The sequence below is a fragment of the Rutidosis leptorrhynchoides genome, chromosome 1 (assembly GCF_046630445.1).
Source record: "Rutidosis leptorrhynchoides isolate AG116_Rl617_1_P2 chromosome 1, CSIRO_AGI_Rlap_v1, whole genome shotgun sequence".
Lineage (NCBI taxonomy): Eukaryota > Viridiplantae > Streptophyta > Magnoliopsida > Asterales > Asteraceae > Rutidosis > Rutidosis leptorrhynchoides.
The window spans coordinates 587,731,408-587,751,545 of NC_092333.1; the positions used below are offsets into that span (position 1 = coordinate 587,731,408).

The 20,138-nt window shown below is 38.1% G+C and overlaps 1 protein-coding gene across 7 annotated transcripts; it reads left to right on the forward strand.

The window, feature by feature from the left end:
- The first annotated feature begins 6,696 nt into the window (after positions 1-6,696).
- LOC139883214 (uncharacterized) lies at positions 6,697-18,153 on the forward strand. Of its 7 annotated transcripts, none has more exons than XM_071867439.1 (9): positions 6,859-6,908; positions 14,117-14,204; positions 14,959-15,078; positions 15,144-15,317; positions 15,999-16,095; positions 16,534-16,687; positions 17,561-17,660; positions 17,756-17,814; positions 17,959-18,153. In XM_071867439.1, exons 2-5 carry the CDS (start codon positions 14,136-14,138, stop codon positions 16,011-16,013), a joined length of 378 nt encoding a protein of 125 aa, XP_071723540.1. In that variant the 5' UTR covers positions 6,859-6,908; positions 14,117-14,135; the 3' UTR covers positions 16,014-16,095; positions 16,534-16,687; positions 17,561-17,660; positions 17,756-17,814; positions 17,959-18,153. The 7 variants fall into 7 exon arrangements, 6 of the variants coding, with proteins under 6 accessions (XP_071723540.1, XP_071723545.1, XP_071723552.1 ...); XM_071867444.1 differs by having other exon boundaries at positions 17,630-17,660; XM_071867451.1 differs by having other exon boundaries at positions 16,534-16,606; positions 17,630-17,660.
- Positions 18,154-20,138: the final 1,985 nt, after the last annotated feature.

Below are 20,138 nucleotides of genomic sequence, written 5' to 3' on the forward strand. Positions count from 1 at the left end.
ACATGATTTTAAAATTTGGACAGTTTTAGATCATACTTCCTTCATGAAAAAGGTGTTAAATCTTTATTAGAAACTTTCTGTAATCTTAATTGAACTTAAAACCTTAAATCGAACTCGAATTTTACGATGAACACTTCGTTTGACTTTTTGATTTAAAAGTTTGACTCGAAAATTAAGATTCGATAGAACAAATTGGAGCTTGGGATTTTGCAGAAAGATTGTTTAAAGGTTTCCTAACACAACTTCATTTCTAGTTTTTGAAGATTCATTTGAAATCGAACTATTGCAAAATTGAACTAAGAACAGAGATATCGAGTGTTTTTATCTGAGTTTCTGTTTTAATTTTTCAATTACAGGGATAATATATTTATAATGTGATGTTGAATGCTTGTTACAGCAACATGACTCATTCCTAATTGTTTTATAACTCGATGGTGGCTGACAAGGATTTCAAATAAAAAATAATAATAGTAGTAGCAGATCACGAATCTGATGGAAAATAAAAAAAAATATGTGGAGCTGACTCAGTCAATTAAGTATCTGTTATATTCAACAATTTTTATTTATTTATTTATTTATATATATATGTATTACTTTACCTAATTTACCTAATTTATATTAATATTTACTTTTAATAAAGTAATAATACTTTTAATAATAATAATAATATCATTAATAATAATATTAGTAATAATAATAATGTCAAAATAATACTAATTAATTATGTTAATAATATTAATAATAATATTGATAAGATACTAGTAATAATAAACTAAAAAAAAAATAATGATAAATAAGTTTAATAACAAAAATGATAATAATAGTACAAATAATAATATTAATACTAATAATAACAAATAATAATGATGATGATATTACTAATACTAACAATAATGATAATAATATTAGTAATGATAATACTCTTAATAATGATAATAATATAATTTATGTTAATGATATTAATAATCATATTAATAATAATAAATAATGAATAGTAAAAATAATAATGTTGATAATAAAAATTTTGTTTTTAATCATAATAATAATGTCAAAATAATACTAATTAATTATGTTAATAATATTAATAATAATATTGATAAGATACTAGTAATAATAAACTAAAAAAAATAATGATAAATAAGTTTCATAACAAAAATGATAATAATAGTACAAATAATAATATTAATACTAACAATAACAAATAATAATAATGATGATATTACTAATACTAACAATAATGATAATAATATTAGTAATGATAATACTCTTAATAATGATAATAATATAATTTATGTTAATGATATTAATAATCATATTAATAATAATAAATAATGAATAGTAAAAGTAATAATGTTGATAATAAAAATTTTGTTTTTAATCATAATAACAATACTGATAATAAAGATATTAATTATTGATATATTGTTTAAAAAGGATATTATTAATAATAATAATATTAATATAACAAATTAATATTAATACTTAATTATTTATAAATAATGGTTCGTGATCGGAATCATATAAAAGTTAAGTTTAAATTTTGTCGAAAATTTTCGGGTTGTTATAGTTCGGGTTCCTCCAATCGTTGTTCACTTTGAAATTCTCATACCTCTTAGTCGGGTTCTGGTCAAAACCTTTTCCCTTGCTTCCGTCCCACTTACGCTTCCCATTACTAGCTCCCGATTCTGATTTCGCCTTTTCTGGCTCTTGACGGGTAATTTGGTCCATCAGGGTGTGCGCCATACGCATAGCTTCTGGGACATTCGTTGGTTTCGATGAAGTGACATTTCCTTGAATGTCCTTGGGAAGTCCCCACAAATATCGTTCCATTCGCTTAAATTCAAGAGCGACCATCGTGGGGCACATCAAAGCTAACTCCAAGTACCTCCGGTTATAGCCATCAAGATCAGTCCCTACAACTTTCAGTTCCCAAAACTCCGCTTCCATCTTCTGAATTTGTCGGGGGCAATACTCCTCAATCATAGCACTATTAAACTCCTCCCATGGTGTAGCATAAGCCTCGTCAATTCCCTTGGCCTGGGCGAGTGTGTTCCACCAAGTTAAAGCGCCATCCGACAAAGTGCAGGATGCGAACTTAGTCTTATTCCCCTCGGAGCAGTTACTCACACGGAACACAGATTCCAACTTCTCAAACCATCTCGTTAGCCCAACTGGTCATTCAGTACCACTGAAATTGTGGGGCTTGCAGCTCTGGAATTCCTTATAGGTACACCCGTTCTGAACAGCTGGGTTGGCCGGTGGAGCTGGAGCAGGGTTGGCATTCGCCATAGCTGCGGCTACTCGAGCAGCTATCATCTCCTCGATCTGAGCTGTTGTGGGAAAGTCCCTTGGAAATCTTCCGTTCGCCATTGATCTTCTAAACAAAAATTTCGACTTTAAGTCAAAATTCCACATTCAACAATTCATAATGCTATAGCATAAGGTAATCAATCGGGAAACATCACAATACACGCTAACTAAGCATGGCTAGATAGTTACAGATAGCATGAAAACCATCAGGTAATAACCTAAATAGAACACCTATAATAATTAAACAACATTAAGTTCCATTCATTAATAAGAAAGTTGCATACATAAGGTTCGTACAATACATGAGTAAAACATGAAACTACCAACGAGATTACATAACGAAATCTAATACAATAGCCCTATGGTGATGGTGGGTAAATGATGTCCATCAGGTGGGACATCTGATCCTCGAGCTCAGTCACCCGAGCACGGAGGGCATGCACTTCCCTCGTCAGTTCCTCGACGATGGGGGATGCTGGTGGTGCAGGTGGTGCGGATGGTGCAGGTGGTGCGGATGGTGCAGGTGGTGCTGATGTAGACGGCACAGTGCGGGTGGTCTTACGCACGAATGGATCGGCGGGATACGATACGACCCTCTTACGGGCTGTGACCCTAACCAACTGTCCATGTGCATCCACGAACGGTCTTCCTCCGTTAATCCATGGGATAACAGTACCATCGAAACGATACCACTTCTTCGGTGGGGTAGAGGGTGGCTGCATGGGCTCCTCCTCAGGGTCCTCCTCAGAATCCTCCTTGGGATCCTCCTCGCTGGAGTCGTCGGATGATGATCCGTCTGAATCGTCGAAAGGAAATGCAGGATCATCGCGGACGGGAGAAAGCATCTGACCGGTGGTCATAAGTCGATATCTGTCTGGTGGAATCGGTACAACACGTCCATCAGCGGTGCGTCTAGCCCAATGTCCATGCTCGTTATGGAAAGGACCGTCTCCATTTCCCCCAGGAATTACAGCATCACCGGAATGGTGCTGTGGCTCCGGGAGTCTAGGGCTGGGTGGTGCTGGAATCATATTGGGATCCTCGTCTCCGTCTGAGACGTCCATCAGGTCCGAGTCCACTAGAAGGTGAATCGCCAGAGTCGTCGAAGGGTAGCGGTGAATCAGCAATAATCGTAGGCGAGTCAACAGTCATCTCTGTGTCACTCTTACAGTCAAAGGTCATGGGCAGCATGTCTGTCATCTGAACAAGGAAAAATAACTTTTCCCATGTCAGTAAGACATATAGCAAGCACGTAATCAGGCATTACAGCAACCTAGATCGTCTACCGCAGTACATAGCATGGCAATAACAACAGTACTAAACAAAGTAACATGCAATCGAAAGCAGACAGTAGCATGCAGTAACGAGGATAAGCAATAGCATACAGCAAGTTCACATAGCAGTAAAGGTAAGCAGTAGCATGAAGCAAGATCATACAGCAGTATAAGTAAGCAGTAACATGCAGCAGTAGTAACCAGTAACAAGTAAACGAGCATGTTGTAGATTAGTCCTATTAGTGAATCCTACTCGGTCTGGTCTAGACTTACTAATGCAACCTAATTCCCTATAACCAATGCTCTGATACCAAATGTGACTCCCCGTACAAAACCATCGTGTACGATTCGTCAACAACAGGATCTTTACACGGTCAAATACTACATGTTGTTTGAAAACCAGTTTTGCATTCATAAAAAGATAGCGTTTACAAAAGATAACGTGACACAAAGGTCGTTACAAAGTCATTATTTGAAAATAATATAATTTACGAATGCAAGATAAAAGTTCCATGATTGAGACATCTCTAAGTAATGCAGTGAAAATCTAACACAGCAGGTCCATAACAGCAAGTTTATAACACCAAGACATCAAGTCTAACAGCGGAAGCAACATCGTCTAAGCACCTGAGAAATACACGCTTAAAAGTCAACACGAATGTTGGTGAGCTATAGTTTGTAATCAGTATAGTAATGTAGACCACGAGTTATCGTATTCAAAACAGTATGAAAAGTATATGCTTGTCCGTGGGCACCCAGTAACTAACTTAACATAATAGTAATACCCCCTAAAAGTACACTTGGCGAGTGCGTCTGTTCTCGAAGTATCAAACACCCGTTAAATGCTAGCGCGACTAGCCCGAGTGGGGATGTCAAACCATATGGATCCATATCTAATATTCGCATTCACCGGTTCAAAACCAATGATTAAACGTTACCGTGCTAAGGGGAATCTTTATGTCGTTATATAACCCACACATATGTAAAGTTTAAGTACTCGTGTCAAGTAAGTAAAATATAAAAAGCGCATGTATTCTCAGTCCCAAAAATAGTATAAGTAAAAAGGGAAACTATAACTCACAGTGAATAAGCAGTAAAAGTCGATACGAAACGTATGCAGGTAGTAAGTCGGTCCGAAAGGTCGTCAACCTAAGTCAAAGGTCACTAGGTCAGTATGTTGTCCCAAAAGGTTAAAAGTGAATAAATTAAGTTTAAGTGTCATCATCGACATCATCATTATCATCATCATTCATCAATACTAAGGTAAGTTTAACAAGAATAGAGATCGAAACAAAAGGCTGACTTCGGACAGCTGTTACGACCTCTATACAAATCGAAAAGACGAGTAGTCAGTGGCTATGGCTCTGTATGTGAGTCCTCTAACTGCTGACCAATTTTCAGAAACTAACTCGTCTTTGTTTGACCGTGGCGATGGTTTAAGTGCAAGTAGGTCAGAAATTTTAGCACAACGTTACAAGGGCGTAGTGACTTTCGGAAGGCCATAAATCCTAAACCGTATATCGGATTAAGTCGAGGCCTAAACGAAAAGTCATCTACTTGAAACTAAATATCTGAAAATTAATTTTTCAGAAGCCCAGGAGTCTGACCAGACCCCGAAAAACAGCAACCAAGTGCTCCGGTGAGGTTCTTGGTGCTTGATGCTCATCACGGTTCTCATCCCTGATGCTTGTAAGCTTCAAGTGTACAACTCTTTAATGTTTTAGCATCACTTTGACCAAGATTCAACCATCAACACACAACTAAAAGTAAAATCTATCATTCTACAAGTTTTGAACATCAAAATTGCCTCTTTATTGCATGAATCCAATAAAGCTTCAACCTTTGTCCATTTTACACAAGTTCATGCATCTATATCATGTGTGATGATGAAGACTTGATCTTTATCATCACAAAAAGGTTCCAAGTTAGTGAGATCTACAATAATAACTTAGATCTCAAGTATTAAGAAAACCCTAAGCTAGAAAGCTTGGATCTTTACAAGATTAATGAGACCATACGCTAGAAAGCTAGGATCTTTAACAAAATAATGAAAGTAATGAGACCATAAGCTAAAAAGCTAAGATCTTTAACATAATAATGAAACCCTAAGCTAAAAAGCTTGGATCTTTAGTGTTCTTGAAGATCTTGAAGCATAAAGCTTGGATCTTTAAGATACATGAAGATTACAAACACAAGTTTGAATCTTTATAACAAAATAACAAGATTAAAGCTAAAAAGATTTAGATCTACAAATAAGTGAAGATTCAAAGCTAGAAAGCTTGAATCTTCCATGATCTTGAAGGATTCAAACCCAAGTTTGAATCTACAAGATGTAATCAATATCAAAAGCTAAAAAGTTTGATCCCTTTGATGATGATGATGATGATGATGATGATGATGTCGTGGGTGATGAAGGGAGAAGAAGAAGAAATAAATCAAAAACTTACACTTTTTAGAGTGAGAAAGACTAGAGAGAGAATTAGAGAGTAAGTGTGTGTAAATTGCAAATGTGATCAAGTGTGAAATGAGTGAAATAAGGCTTGTATTTATAGGTAGTGAGGTGAGGGTGGGGTGGTTTAGGCCGTAGGTTAGTGGGGGGGACAAGGGGGACACCTTTTTGCTTTTTGGTTAATGGTTGTCTAAAGTAGGTGCTTATGTTAGGATCCCGTGCAACATTAAGGATAATGCTTAACAAAAATGCTAGTATGTTCCCTCTAATAAATGGGCATTTGTCTTTCATTAATATGGGTCACTAACTTATTTAAATTGGGCTAATTAAATAGTCCACTAGCTAGTGTAGGGTGGGCTAAAGTCCAACAAGGTAGAAAGTCCAACAAGGCTAACTAGTGTGCTCTAGTAAATTACTAAGCGTAATTAAGCATCCAAAAACCCAAGTAATTGTTATTATAAAATAACAATTAGTATTTTGTAGTCGTAATATTCCGGTTACGACAAAAGTTAAACGTGTACACAGTACGCAGTTCGTTCAAAACGTCAAGTGACACTAACGGTCATAAAGGCTTTCGGGGTTCAAGTTAAGTAACCTACGTACTTAAAGGAACATTTTAATATATAAATGAAAGTAATCCACATGTAGAAAGTTCCCAGAGCATAATATAGTTCAGTACGCACAAATACACAGTTTCGCAGAAAGCACAAAGCACAAAAGCAAGTCGAAAAAGTCGGGTCGTTACAATATCCATCATCAATCCTAATAATATTTTTCAGGTTCTTTTTTCCGATTCATCATTCATTTACTTTTTATTCGGAATCAATTTAATCATCGGAATTCATCTGTATTCATCTTTCTGCATATAAATAGCTGTATGTAGAGAATATATTTTGATCGATTGAGATTTGTTATTCTGCATATATATTTATACCTTTGAAAACATCATCAAAGTGATTCAGTCTTCAGTTGATATTTTGATGTTTTTAACTTGGTTAATATGTGCAAAGTAAATGAATGAATGGTTAACGTTTGGATAAGATTTGTTGATGTTTCAATCATCATTTTTCGGTTACCAGTCGTAATTTTTATTTTAAGTTGTGATGATGTGCGGAGCCCATCGGGCTGAGTAATTGGACTTGGTCCATGGGCCGCGGTCAAGTCTTCCTCCTAAACCCCAATTCCCTCTTATAAATAGAGGGGTAATCTAAGCAATTAGGGCACCCGATCGGGACACATTCTCACTAGGGTTTTTACCTACGACTCTTCGTAGGGTTTTTCCCCTTCGCCGCCAATCGGCGCCGCCATTTGCCGGCGGTCAGCCCTTAGCCACCCTCCCGAGATCATCATCTCGGCTAGGGTTATCACGGTAACCGGACCGGAGGTTAATGTCGTTGAATCTAATAAAACCCCCTCTAATGCTCTCATGCATGTTCTTAGCCCTAGACGGAAATATGCATGATCAAGTGGTGCTTTCATTGAGAGTGTGGATCAAAAGGTCTCCTACTGCTGCAAAGGGAAAGCTTTGTGCATTTGTAAGTTTCTACTTCTTTGCTTTTGAATCTGAGGTTAGTTATTTTTTGACGTGGATATCAAAGTCCTGTCAAAATAAATCACGTGGCCACATTTGTACTTACCTGCCGTCCTAAATACCAAAGGCAATTAGAACTGTGATCTTAATGCAATTATATGATTTATTATTTTATTATGAATGACAATTAAAATCATGCTTTGGTTGGCTACTATCAGTTTCTAAAAAATCGATGTATAGTAATCTCGATCCGGAGTATCTTTTTTTATTAGTACGGAGTATCTTTTATTATTAGTAAAAGATTGTTCAAGATATTAATTTTCACAAGCAGATACGGAGTATGTATTTTACTTTTGGCATATTTATATGTGATACATATGGTACAAGTGCTAATTGCTTGGATATAATAACCTACATTAATTTTCAAACGTGGTAACTTCTTTTTGCAAACGTATAAGAAACGAAAATATTGGCCTCCATTCAATGAACAAAATTAAATTAAATTCTTTGATGAATTTATTCGTGGCTGGAGGGCAACGGTCTTGGCTACAGCTGTTTACGCAATTCTTCGCGTGGTTCCATACACGGCTCTTTGTAAACTCGTTGTCCAGCTCGTTTTCGTGGCTATTTGCGTACCCATGTGTGCGGCTCTTCGCACAGGTTCTAGGCACGGTTCCGTACGCGATCCTTGGTGCGATATTTGGGCACTATGGTTATAGTCTTTGCGCGGTGTTGCCGCAGCTTGATTGCATCCCCTCACGAAACCCTTTGCGCGGTCATATGCGACCCATTAGCACGGTCCTTTCCGCACCATTTGTTCAGCGCGCAACTTATTGAAAACCACACGAACACGTGGCTGTTATGTTTACCTGACACCATTTGTTTTTCGATTACTTGGTGTCAGTTATTTCAGGATCTCTTCGACTGAAACCACAATTGTACTAGAATTTTACGCAAACAGGAAGGGGTGTCGACATGCATCAATCTTATTGTTCACGTGGGGGAAAAGCAGTTCGTGGATAACAACCCGCGTAATCTCACAGTCGATCGTTCCATTGATCAAAAACTCAGTTAAATTTCTATGCAAATTCGATCGCCTCTGTTGCGTTTTGGTTTGGCCATGACCGCATTTTTTCTGCAATTGTTATGACGTCGAAGATGTTGGGTCAGGTCCGTAACATTGAACTCCGTAACCGGATTTGGTGAGGAGTATTCGGGATAACGACTCGTATATGCATGGCTGCGGTTTACGCGGAATAAGCTGTGTATCAATTTAAATAATCCGTGTGATCTCTTAATTAAACAACATGCGTGTCCACAATTTCTATGTCGTCGTACAGAGTCAAGCATTTGTTTACATGGTTGCATTCGGGTTATTATGACCGATGACTGATTTTTGACGAAGCAGTAATCTTAACCATTCTTGAAGAAAGACTTGCTTTATTTCTAAAAATTTCAGCCGCAAACCATCTGCTCATATATAGTAATATATCAAACACAATTCAAAAGTTTTCAAATATTAATGGTTGAACAGATTATGTACCGCATGTCACAATTATTAATTGGGTCAAAAATATCAAACATAAATTTCACGAGGATTACTTTGGCACAAGCTCTTCAAGAGTGTCTATGACATAAATTTCTAATGCATGCACGTATGCACCTGCAGTACAATTACACTGTCATTTCACGGTGCCAATGTGGCGTTAATCGTGAAGCATCTCCAGTTACCTTATCCGCAGATAATTTGTGATATGCGCATTGCACCATGGCGGCTCTGCGTAAGGCTATGGTTGCAACAATTTTTGTGCGGTTCGCAACACTTTGCATGTGTTGCGCGCACTTTTCCTTTGCACCATGGCGGCTTCGCGTAAGGCCATGGTTGCAACAATTTTTGTGCGGTCTGCAACACTTTGCGTGTGTTGCGCGCACTTTTCCTTTGCACCATGGCGGCTTCGCGTAAGGCCATGGTTGCGAGATTCTTTGTGCGGTCTGCAACACTTTGCATGTGTTGCGCGCACTTTTCCTTTGCAACATGGCGGCTCCGCGTAAGGCCATGGTTGCAAGATTCTTTGTGCGGTCCGCAACACTTTGCGTGTGTTGCGCGCACTTTTCCTTTGCACCATGGCGGCTCCGCGTAAGGCCATGGTTGCAACAATTTTTGTGCGGTCTGCAACAATTTGCGTGTGTTGCGCGCACTTTTCCTTTGCACCATGGCGGCTTCGCGTAAGGCCATGGTTGCGAGATTCTTTGTGCGGTCTGCAACACTTTGCATGTGTTGCGCGCACTTTTCCTTTGCACCATGGCGGCTCCGCGTAAGGCCATGGTTGCAAGATTCTTTGTGCGGTCCGCAACACTTTGCGTGTGTTGCGCGCACTTTTCCTTTGCACCATGGCGGCTCCGCGTAAGGCCATGGTTGCAAGATTCTTTGTGCGGTCCGCAACACTTTGCATGTGTTGCGCGCACTTTTCCTTTGCACCATGGCGGCTCCGCGTAAGGCCATGGTTGCAAGATTCTTTGTGCGGTCCGCAACACTTTGCGTGTGTTGCGCGCACTTTTCCTTTGCACCATGGCGGCTCCGCGTAAGGCCATGGTTACAAGATTCTTTGTGCGGTCCGCAACACTTTGCGTGTGTTGCTCGCACTTTTCCTTTGCACCATGGCTGCTCCGCGTAAGGCCATGGTTGCAAGATTCTTTGTGCGGTCTGCAACACTTTGCGTGTGTTGCGCGCACTTTTCCTTTGCACCATGGCGGCTCCGCGTAAGGCCATGGTTGCATGATTCTTTGTGCGGTCCGCAACACTTTGCATGTGTTGCGCGCACTTTTCCTTTGCACCATGGTGGCTCCGCGTAAGGTCACGGTTGCAAAATTTTTTGTGCGGTTCGCAACACTTTGCGTGTGTTGCGCGCACTTTTCCTTTGCACCATGGCGGCTTCGCGTAAGGCCATGGTTGCAAGAATTTTTGTGCGGTTCGCAACACTTCGCATGTGTTGCGCGCAATTTAAAGGTGGTGTCAACTTAATGTTGGATTTCAACACCACAAAATACTTTCTTAGTATTGAAATGGGGGCTAGCATGGTGCTACGTTATCAATTGGAAAGACGTGTTCAATTTTCATGTGCGGCCATATAACCTATATTTGGTGGGCCCGTTTGCACAATATGCGTTCTCGGAATATCTCCCTTTTGGGAGGAGAGTCATTATGAATCTGGACAGCCCCGGGTCGCTCCTGGTTCATGCTCCGTGGTGTCGTCATTGACTGTATACTAGTTTGTCAGAAGAGCATACGCACTTCATTACCCTGTTTTACGGTGAAGGCATAGATATGTGATGCAAAATATTCCGTAGCACACTTCAGCAATACACGATATCTTTCCATAGTTCCTTTACGCTTCGGACGCCATTGTGGGCGTTAATCCCGAGTAGTACCATCCCCACTTCTCGCGATTCATTTGTGCATTTCAGTTTATTCGTGCTTCGCGCACTTTACCTAAGTCCATGGCGACTCTGCGTAAGCCCATGGCTGCATTTTACGTGCGATGAGCAACATATCGCCTATGTATTGCGCGCACTTTGTCTAAGTCCATGGCGGCTCTGCGTAAGCCCATGGCTACAGTTTATGTGCGGTGTGCAACACAAGGCATATGTGTTGCGCGCACTTTGTGTTGCACCATGGCAGTTCCACGTAAACCCATGGCCGCAGTTATGTTCGTACTTCTTACACGTTGCACCATGATAGCTCCGCATAAGCCCATGGCTGCGGTTTACATGTTGCACAACTTGCACGGTTCTTTGAACGATTATTTGTGCAGTGATATGTGCAGTCTTTTGCGCAATGCTTTTCAGCTACCCTTTAGCGTGCTCATTTGAACAAAGTTCTATACGTGATGCCGTGCACGTTTCTTTCTTGTTGGAATTCCATCTACACAAGTTTCCATACGTGTTTACGTAAAGGTGGTGTCAACTTAGTGTTGGATTTCAACACCACTAAATACTTAGTAGTATTGAAATGGGGGCTACCAGGATATATGGCTTTAACTGATAGGGATGATTTGTTTCCTTTGGCGACGACCCTAAGCCGAAAACACTTTTATGCATTTTGCATTGCGCCATAGGAGCTCCGTGTAAGCCCATGGCCTCAGGATTTTCATGTGACGTACAACACGCAACACTTTGCATATGTGTTGCAGACTTTGCTTTTCGCCATGTCGGCTCCATATAAGCCTACGACGGCACTTCTTTTGTGCATTACGCACATTGCGTAAGACCATGGTGGCTCCGCATAAACCCATGGCCGCACCTCATTTGGCATGCGACGATTTTAAAGAGGTAATATTTAGCTAGTTGGACTTGATCACCCAAAATTATTAGCTTAGGCATAATACACTTCTTCTTCATGCAGCTTCCTGCCTACTTGCCTACAACCATTTTTAGGGTTGGTTTTTGGGTTTTAACCGTATGATTAAATATACGGGTTTTTCCCGGTTCGTCACATGATTACGATCATTCGACGGGAGGACACAACATTACGTAGATTATACTCTATCGAATCGATAATCGAGTTACGTGCACCATCATCATCATTCATTCATGCGTGGTTAAGGTTAACAGGTTAGTCTCTTGCGACGGTAACTTACAAACTTCACGGGGCCATCGATCAACGAACGTTATTGATGGTGGACTTAACATTTAACCACCCCATCGATATCATCATATCGATCTGGGTTATTCACGGTATCCGGACAGGAGCGTTAAATTCTAAGATCCTTAAACCCCACATTACTCGCAATCCCGCTAGGATTGTCTACGGTTTACGAATCGAAGAGTGGAATTCTGTTGTCCTCAAAAATCTATTGTTCATGGCAAGACTAAACGCGTCGCGGATATAATAACTTTCAAATGTTAATAAATCTCTCGCACATATTTTATCAATAGTTTATTGTGCGGTTCCTGCCTACTTAAGGGGTGTCCTCTAGCCCCCGCGCGGCAGAAGCCTGTTTGGTTACAAGGCTAGAATATAACGGCAGGTGAAGGGAATTGGGTTTCCCCTAGCCAAGCGCCACGCAGACTAGAAGACTGCCAAGTCGACTTAAAATACGAGCATTGGTTTGCTTGTGCATATTAAATTATCCTAAGTATTGGTTTACTTGGGGAAACTCTTAAGTATAAAAACATTGGTTTGTTTTTAGTTAGCATTGCCTTACCACACAACTAAGTGCACCCCTAGTACGTGACAGAGCAAGTGATGCTGTAACTTATGAGTATAAACTTTTTTCATGCGGACTCGCACACGGGCTTTTTGTTAAAATATTGGTTTATTTTACACAGCGCCCGAAATTGTGCATAAGTTTTGGTTAACTTATGCGCACATTGTGTGAATTGTCTTAATTCGCGATGATAGGCAATTACAATCAAAAGCATAAATGTCCATGATTACGCTGCGTAAGCGCATGGTTACTTGATACCCCTCACAAATATGTGGTAGGGATGCCTCAATATGACTCTGAGATCGGACTCCGCGAGTCTTATATGCCTTGTATACGACTACAAGTTCCGATAAGCTAGTTATTTCAGGATGTCATTTTGACGTGGTCTTATTTATAGTTCGCCATGACATGTTTTCACATTTCATACCGAACTGGGGGGAGTGATGGTATACTATCAGTATTCCTTCAGTTTTGTTTTTGCTACATCGCTGCTTTGTGCATTGCGGATGGTAGTGGAAGTTAGCATGCTCACATCGCTGCATTGCGTTAAGCGTAAGGATGCATCGCGAGTAGTTGTGGTTAACATGCATGCGTCGCATTTGGTCGTATCACGCATGATTGCAATGTGTGGGGCTGTGTCGCGCATAATTATGACATGTAGGCCGTACTGTGCAGGGTTTCACCCTACGGATCCCCGCTCACCTCATGACTGCATGGCATGCGGAATTATTACATCGCGTCATCACATTACTATGTGGATTCGTTATGCATTTGACTTCGTAGTCGGCAGATTATGTAATGAGTTATTTGCGATGGTATATTTGTAACTTCGATATGACATTAATATGTCACACCGAACTTGGGGGACTTGATGATGTGCGGAGCCCATCGGGCCGAGTAATTGGACTTGGTCCATGGGCCGCGGTCAAGTCTTCCTCCTAAACCCCAATTCCCTCTTATAAATAGAGAGGTAATCTAAGCAATTAGGGCACCCGATCGGGACACATTCACACTAGGGTTTTTACCTACGACTCTTCGTAGGGTTTTTCCCCTTCGCCGCCAATCGGCGCCGCCATTTGCCGGCGGTCAGCCCTTAGCCACCCTCCCGAGATCATCATCTCGGCTAGGGTTATCACGGTAACCGGACCGGAGGTTAATGTCGTTGAATCTAATAAAACCCCCTCTAATGCTCTCATGCATGTTCTTAGCCCTAGACGGAAATATGCATGATCAAGTTGTCAACACCTGAGTTGAAGCTTCAATACCATTAGATTTATGTATTCAAATTGTATACAACTTATGCTATCATGGTTTAACAACATTCATTAAATTTTGATTAATTTAGTTTGCACAGGCACCTTATAATGTTAAATCAAGTCTGCCATCAAAATAATTTCAACTGCAGGATCCTTCTGTTTTATTTTCACAGTCAGGTTCAAATGCATTTCAATTTGATCTGTACTTCCTATTCCAATCTTAGTTTTTATTTTGTTAAAACTATAGACACATATATATTTTGTCATTTGAAAGTTAGTTCTCCATAAACTTGATTGTCTTTGTTCATAGTGTATTGATGATGGATGATTTTTGCCACCCATTACGTGTAAGACATGTTGATAACACTCTCAATATCTCTACTATAATTATTTTGTTTCAAGATTGCTATAATAACCTGAGATCACATATACAGTCAAATATGTGTATATTTGACCTTTTCATAGTGTAAGACAATATGGTAAATGTATGCAAGATCATAGCTTTATTACTTTCCTTTTTTATTAGTCAACTATTTTTAATTTTTATTGACTCTCTCCATAATCATAATCATATTGCTAATTTCACGCATTCTAATTGAATCTTTAACATCTTTTACGTTTTGATTAATCATTTAATTGATTGTTACCCTTTAAATTTCAAAATTTTGTATTTTCCCTCGTATCAAATTATTGTTCATTGATATTTTTGAGAACAGATGATTTTCAAAGCCTAATTACACGCATAAGATGTATTTATGATATTCAATGCATTCAATCATCCAAAAATAACCCATTTGTCTGTAACATGTCTTCACACTATTTAAACTCATTCACATTCCATACAATTGTCATTCACAACAAAATTGTCAATTCAGCAAATAAACAAATTTAAAAAATGGCTACTCATGAAACATTCACCCTTCTTAATCAGCTGAAAAAAGGAAACCAGGAGTGCAAGGTGATGGTAAAAGTACACTATGTCTGGAAGAAATTCTTTAAGTCTAATCCAACTAAGCCATCCTCACTTGAGATGGTTTTGCTTGATCATGAGGTAATTATTTTTCAACCTTTGCAAGTTTTTTCTACTTTTTTTTTACTAACAAATGTTCATCTCAGGGAAACAAAATTAGAGCTGGTATGGAAAAGGAAGTTATTCACTATTTTGAGAAAACATTCACTGAAGGTCGTTTTTTGATTCTGAGTAATTTCAAAGTCATCGACTCTACTGATGACTATGTGAAGTTCATCAACAATCCTTACAAGATTATGATCAATAAGAATCAAACTAAGGTTCACAAATGTGCTGACTTCGTATCTGTTACACACCCTTTTATGTTGTTAAGTGCACAATCCTGAAACCATACGTGTTCCATTGTGCGCACTACGATAGTGTTTTAGTGATTGGAGTTGTTGCATTGTTGATTTTTGGTCCTAAAGTTCTTATTGGGGTAGGTCTGTAACTTACTTTAAAAACCTTGATTTCCAGTGAATTCGTTGTGGTCGATCCTTAGGTGTATTGTAGGCCATTAACTTTGTCTAACTATTGGAAAAGGGGTTTTAAGTTTTTTTTATCGATATAAACAAGCTTTTATGATATTTTTTAGTCTAACTCTTGGAACGGGGTTTTTAAGTTAATTATTTTTAATTTTTCTTTGTGATGTTTGGTGTTTTTTGAATTTCAAATAAATACACAAATGAACTTGGTCAGATTTAATTGCGATCTTTATTTTTTTTAAAAGGAAAAGAATATTGAAGTTTGTGTTTTATATGATTCAAGTAATTTATCTTCCAAATTAGGAGAAATTAAATAGATCACAAAGCCTTTACTTTGTAAATCAGAAATAGATTTTGGTAAAAAAAAAATATATCTTAAATAAGGTTGTATGTTCAGATACAGAATAACAGGAAGAGCTTATGCTTAAATTTTCAATAATTTTATCTTTTTCTTGAATATTATCATTAATTATGCAGGTGGGTACAATATAGGTATGGGAAGCTAAGAGTGGTGCTTCCAGATGCATATCTAACACGAGAACCATTTGGAAATCTCGTGGCTTGTCTTTAACAGGTAACATAAATAAAACTGTTCAATGTGTAACATATTATGTGACTGTCATTTTGATTCGGGTCATATATATATATATATATATATATATATATATATATATATATATATATATATATATGAGTTTTAGTTTTAGAAAATGACAAAAATGCCACTATTTTTACAAAAACTAAATGATGAAGTTATCGATTAAATACATATCACCTATTACGCTCAGATATAAAGTTCTAAAATGAATGAATTCATTTTATGTGTTTAACATGTATTTTACATATATTTATAATATATTATTGTTACTATGAGGGTGTAGTAGAGGGGTGTTTTTATCTTTTTCCAGTTTCCAGCGCGTGTTTAGGTGGAATTGGTTTCACAATTTTCAGATTCTATATGATAAACGTTCAATTCAATATAATTTGGGTTTGTGTGATGGGATGGTTGCAGCCACCGCATCTGGTCTTTGAGGAGATCGAAACCCTTGCCTTCTAAGAAGAAACTCATGTGGCAAAGGAATGGGGTACGTGTTCATTCTGTCAGCAATCACACTTTTGAATTATAGCCCTCTTGGCAAACATTAGCCAATGAGCGTAAGCTTGAGGTAATTCTGCATTCTCTTTTGTGCTTCAATATTATTATGTAGTGGTGGCAATTTCGTCAAGTTCATCTAAAATTAGATCAAACGGGTCAATCAAACCTATAAGTGCTCAAAATGAACCCATTTTGACCCGTTACACACATATCTATCTTGCAAACTTTATGAATGTAAAAGGACATACGAATTATTAGTGTTGAAGATCGAATAAAGTTTCATATCAGTGTATTAAGACACATTTAAATCATTGAAGCGAATGGGTCAAACATTACTAATATGTATTTTATTTTATTATCTATAAAATTCCATAGTACATTTAATTTCTAAAAATAGCTGGAAGGTGCTGACACATCAGCACGACTCACCCGTTACACGACATATCGATCTTGCAAACTTTATGAATGTAAAAGGACATATGAATTATTAGTGTTGAAGATCGAATAAAGTTTCATATCAGTGTATTAAGACACATTTAAATCATTGAAGCGAATGGGTCAAACATTACTAATATGTATTATATTTTATTATCTATAAAATTCCATAGTACATTTAATTTCTAAAAATAGCTGGAAGGTGTTGACACATCAGCACGACTCAACCTTTGTGAGCTCCAATTTCATCTTGACCCATTACTCAACCTAGCAATAGCTACCATTTAGTCACCTCTTGATTCCCCCTATCAGTAGGTGTAAGATCCCATCCGCTTGAATGGTTTTGAAAATGATCATTTTGACCCATAACCACTGAATGTGAAATTTCATATATTTAAATTTGAATTTGATATGCATGTGTAAATACATATATGTGTTGCTCCTCTATAATGATATTGTAATTACTGTTAAATAGATCTAACAATTTGGGATTTTTATGAAAACTCAGGTGACTTAAATACATATATGTGTTGCTTCTTTGATTCAAGTTTTGTTAAGCTACTTTCTAATAATCTAGGTACTACTCCGATCTATGATTCCAGTAAAAGGTACTGCCAATACGCATTTTTAAGTTCAATGGTTAATTTAATGTTGTCAATACCTTCTTGCTAAGAAATTGTTACATAAGATGTTAATATTGCAGTAATGCTTTTCCACTCATTATGCTGTGATTCTGGGTTGTACATGGAAACAGGGTGTCAGGTAATTTCTATGTGTACTTGAATGCTCCTTTGACACCTCAAGAATTGCACTTCACTGATTCCATTTAGTGGCAATTTGTACCAATTCCGACTAAAACACATTTCATGATTGTTTTTTCTAACTTTTTTTTTTTGGTCATAAAAGACAGGTAACCGTCGTTGACGCTGCAGATTATGCCGACTATGACATTGAATTAAACAACCAAAAAGTGTGGCGCTTGACTACTATTGATTGGTTCACATAGAGTCTAACTTTGACACAAGTACCTACAAGTTCGGGTATGACTTTTCAAAAATTTGTGAAAATTGGATCTTTCAATTGCGCAGGTATCGTTTACGAATCAAACAACTACAACAACAACAACAACAACAACAATACCCAATCCCGCGCCTGCGAGGTATGGGGGAGGTAAGGTGTAGACAATCCTTCCTCTACCCTAAACTAGAAGAGAAGTCGTTTCTGTTACCACGAGTCGAGAGAATTCTCCACCCACGTTAAAGGAAATTCATCCCCCTCTCTACTCCAGGGTAGAGAGATTGCTTCCGTGAGGACCTCCGGCTAAAAAAAGACTTTTTTTTTTTTTTAAAATTTAAAACTAGAAAATAGAAATTAAAAAATAAATTAAAACATACAAAGATAAATAAAAAATAATAATAAAAATAATAATAATAATAAAATATAGGGGGGACGCCATGAAAATGGTAGAATCAGATTTTCATGGGGTTTAAAGCATGCCTAAGAATCAATTTAGGCTCTGAGCGGCAGTCAAGACGCCACTAGAACGACGCTTGTCGTTGCCTCAATAAATAGAGCCAAAAGACCTTGTGGACAGCAACTCGAGGGCATGCCGGGTGGAAGTTGTTGCGCAAGCAAAGAGCCAACCACCCTTAGCAAACCAAAAACCACTCATGCACCTTTACGGTAGGCACCCCCGAAACCACCCAACTAAAAGGAACCAACCAAGCTTTAGAGCAAGGGAAGTCGTCCTCAGCCATAATGGTCCCAAGATGCACCGAGCGATGCGAATCACTTGATCATACATACATGCATACATACGTACATACATACACACATACCTAAACCTACATACACACAAGACATACCTACGTATATACATGAGACATACCTACGTACAAGCATGAAACATACCTACGTACATACATACATGCATAAAGCCACACATACAACCATACATACATAGCATAAACACCAAGTCCTACATAAACCTATTAGCAAAACATACATACATGAGTGAATATACCACACCTGCAGACAAGTAAAAAACAAGCATACATACATACCTACCTACAAATATACATACATAAAAAACAAACTCACATACAAAAACGTGTGTAACTGCATCACACCTTCATTACAAAACCTACATGCATGCATACATACATACAAACATACAAGAACCTACGTGCATACGTACAAACAACCAAGCAAGCATGCATACATCCAAAACCAAAGATACCAAAAACATACTCATTTAATAATATTAGTAACAGTACATAAAACTATTAAAAACGATAGTAATAGTAATACAAATAATAGTAATAATAATAGTTTATATAAATATTAATAGTAATAAATATTTGTAATACAAATACTAATACACTAATAATTAATAATAGTGATACAAAAAATAATAATAATAACAATAACAATACTAATAATTGTAATAGTAAGAATAATAACAGTAATAGCAGTAATAGCAGTAATAACAGTAATAACAATAACAATAACAATAATAATAATAAAAGTAGCCCTACTCAACTATTCTTATTCTAGCCCTCCACGCATCCCTATCAGAAGTCATGTCCTCGGTCAACGAAAGCTCCCTCATGTCGAGTCTTAGTCTATCCATCCACCTACGAGTAGGTCTACCCCTTCTCCTTACACCATCTACCGTGAGTGCCTCAACTCTCCTAACCGGGGCAATACGTGGTCGACTCATCACATGCCCAAACCAACGAAGTCGTTCTTCTCTTAGCTTGTCGATGATGCTACTGACTCCAAGTTTTTCCCTAAACACACCATTTGGGATCATATCTAGCATGGTTTTACCACACGTCCACCTAAGCATCCTCATTTCTGCCACCTCCATCCTTCTCTCTTGGGCCTTCGTCATTGGCCAACATTCTGATCCGTACAACATGGCAGGTCTGATTGCCACCTTGAGGAATTTTCCTTTCAATTTGAGTGGTATCTTCTTGTCGCACAAGACCCCTTTCGCTGCTCTCCACTTCAACCAACCTACCTTAATACGATGAGTCACGTCCTCATCTATCCTCCCTGATTTGTGGAGGACCGAGCCTAGA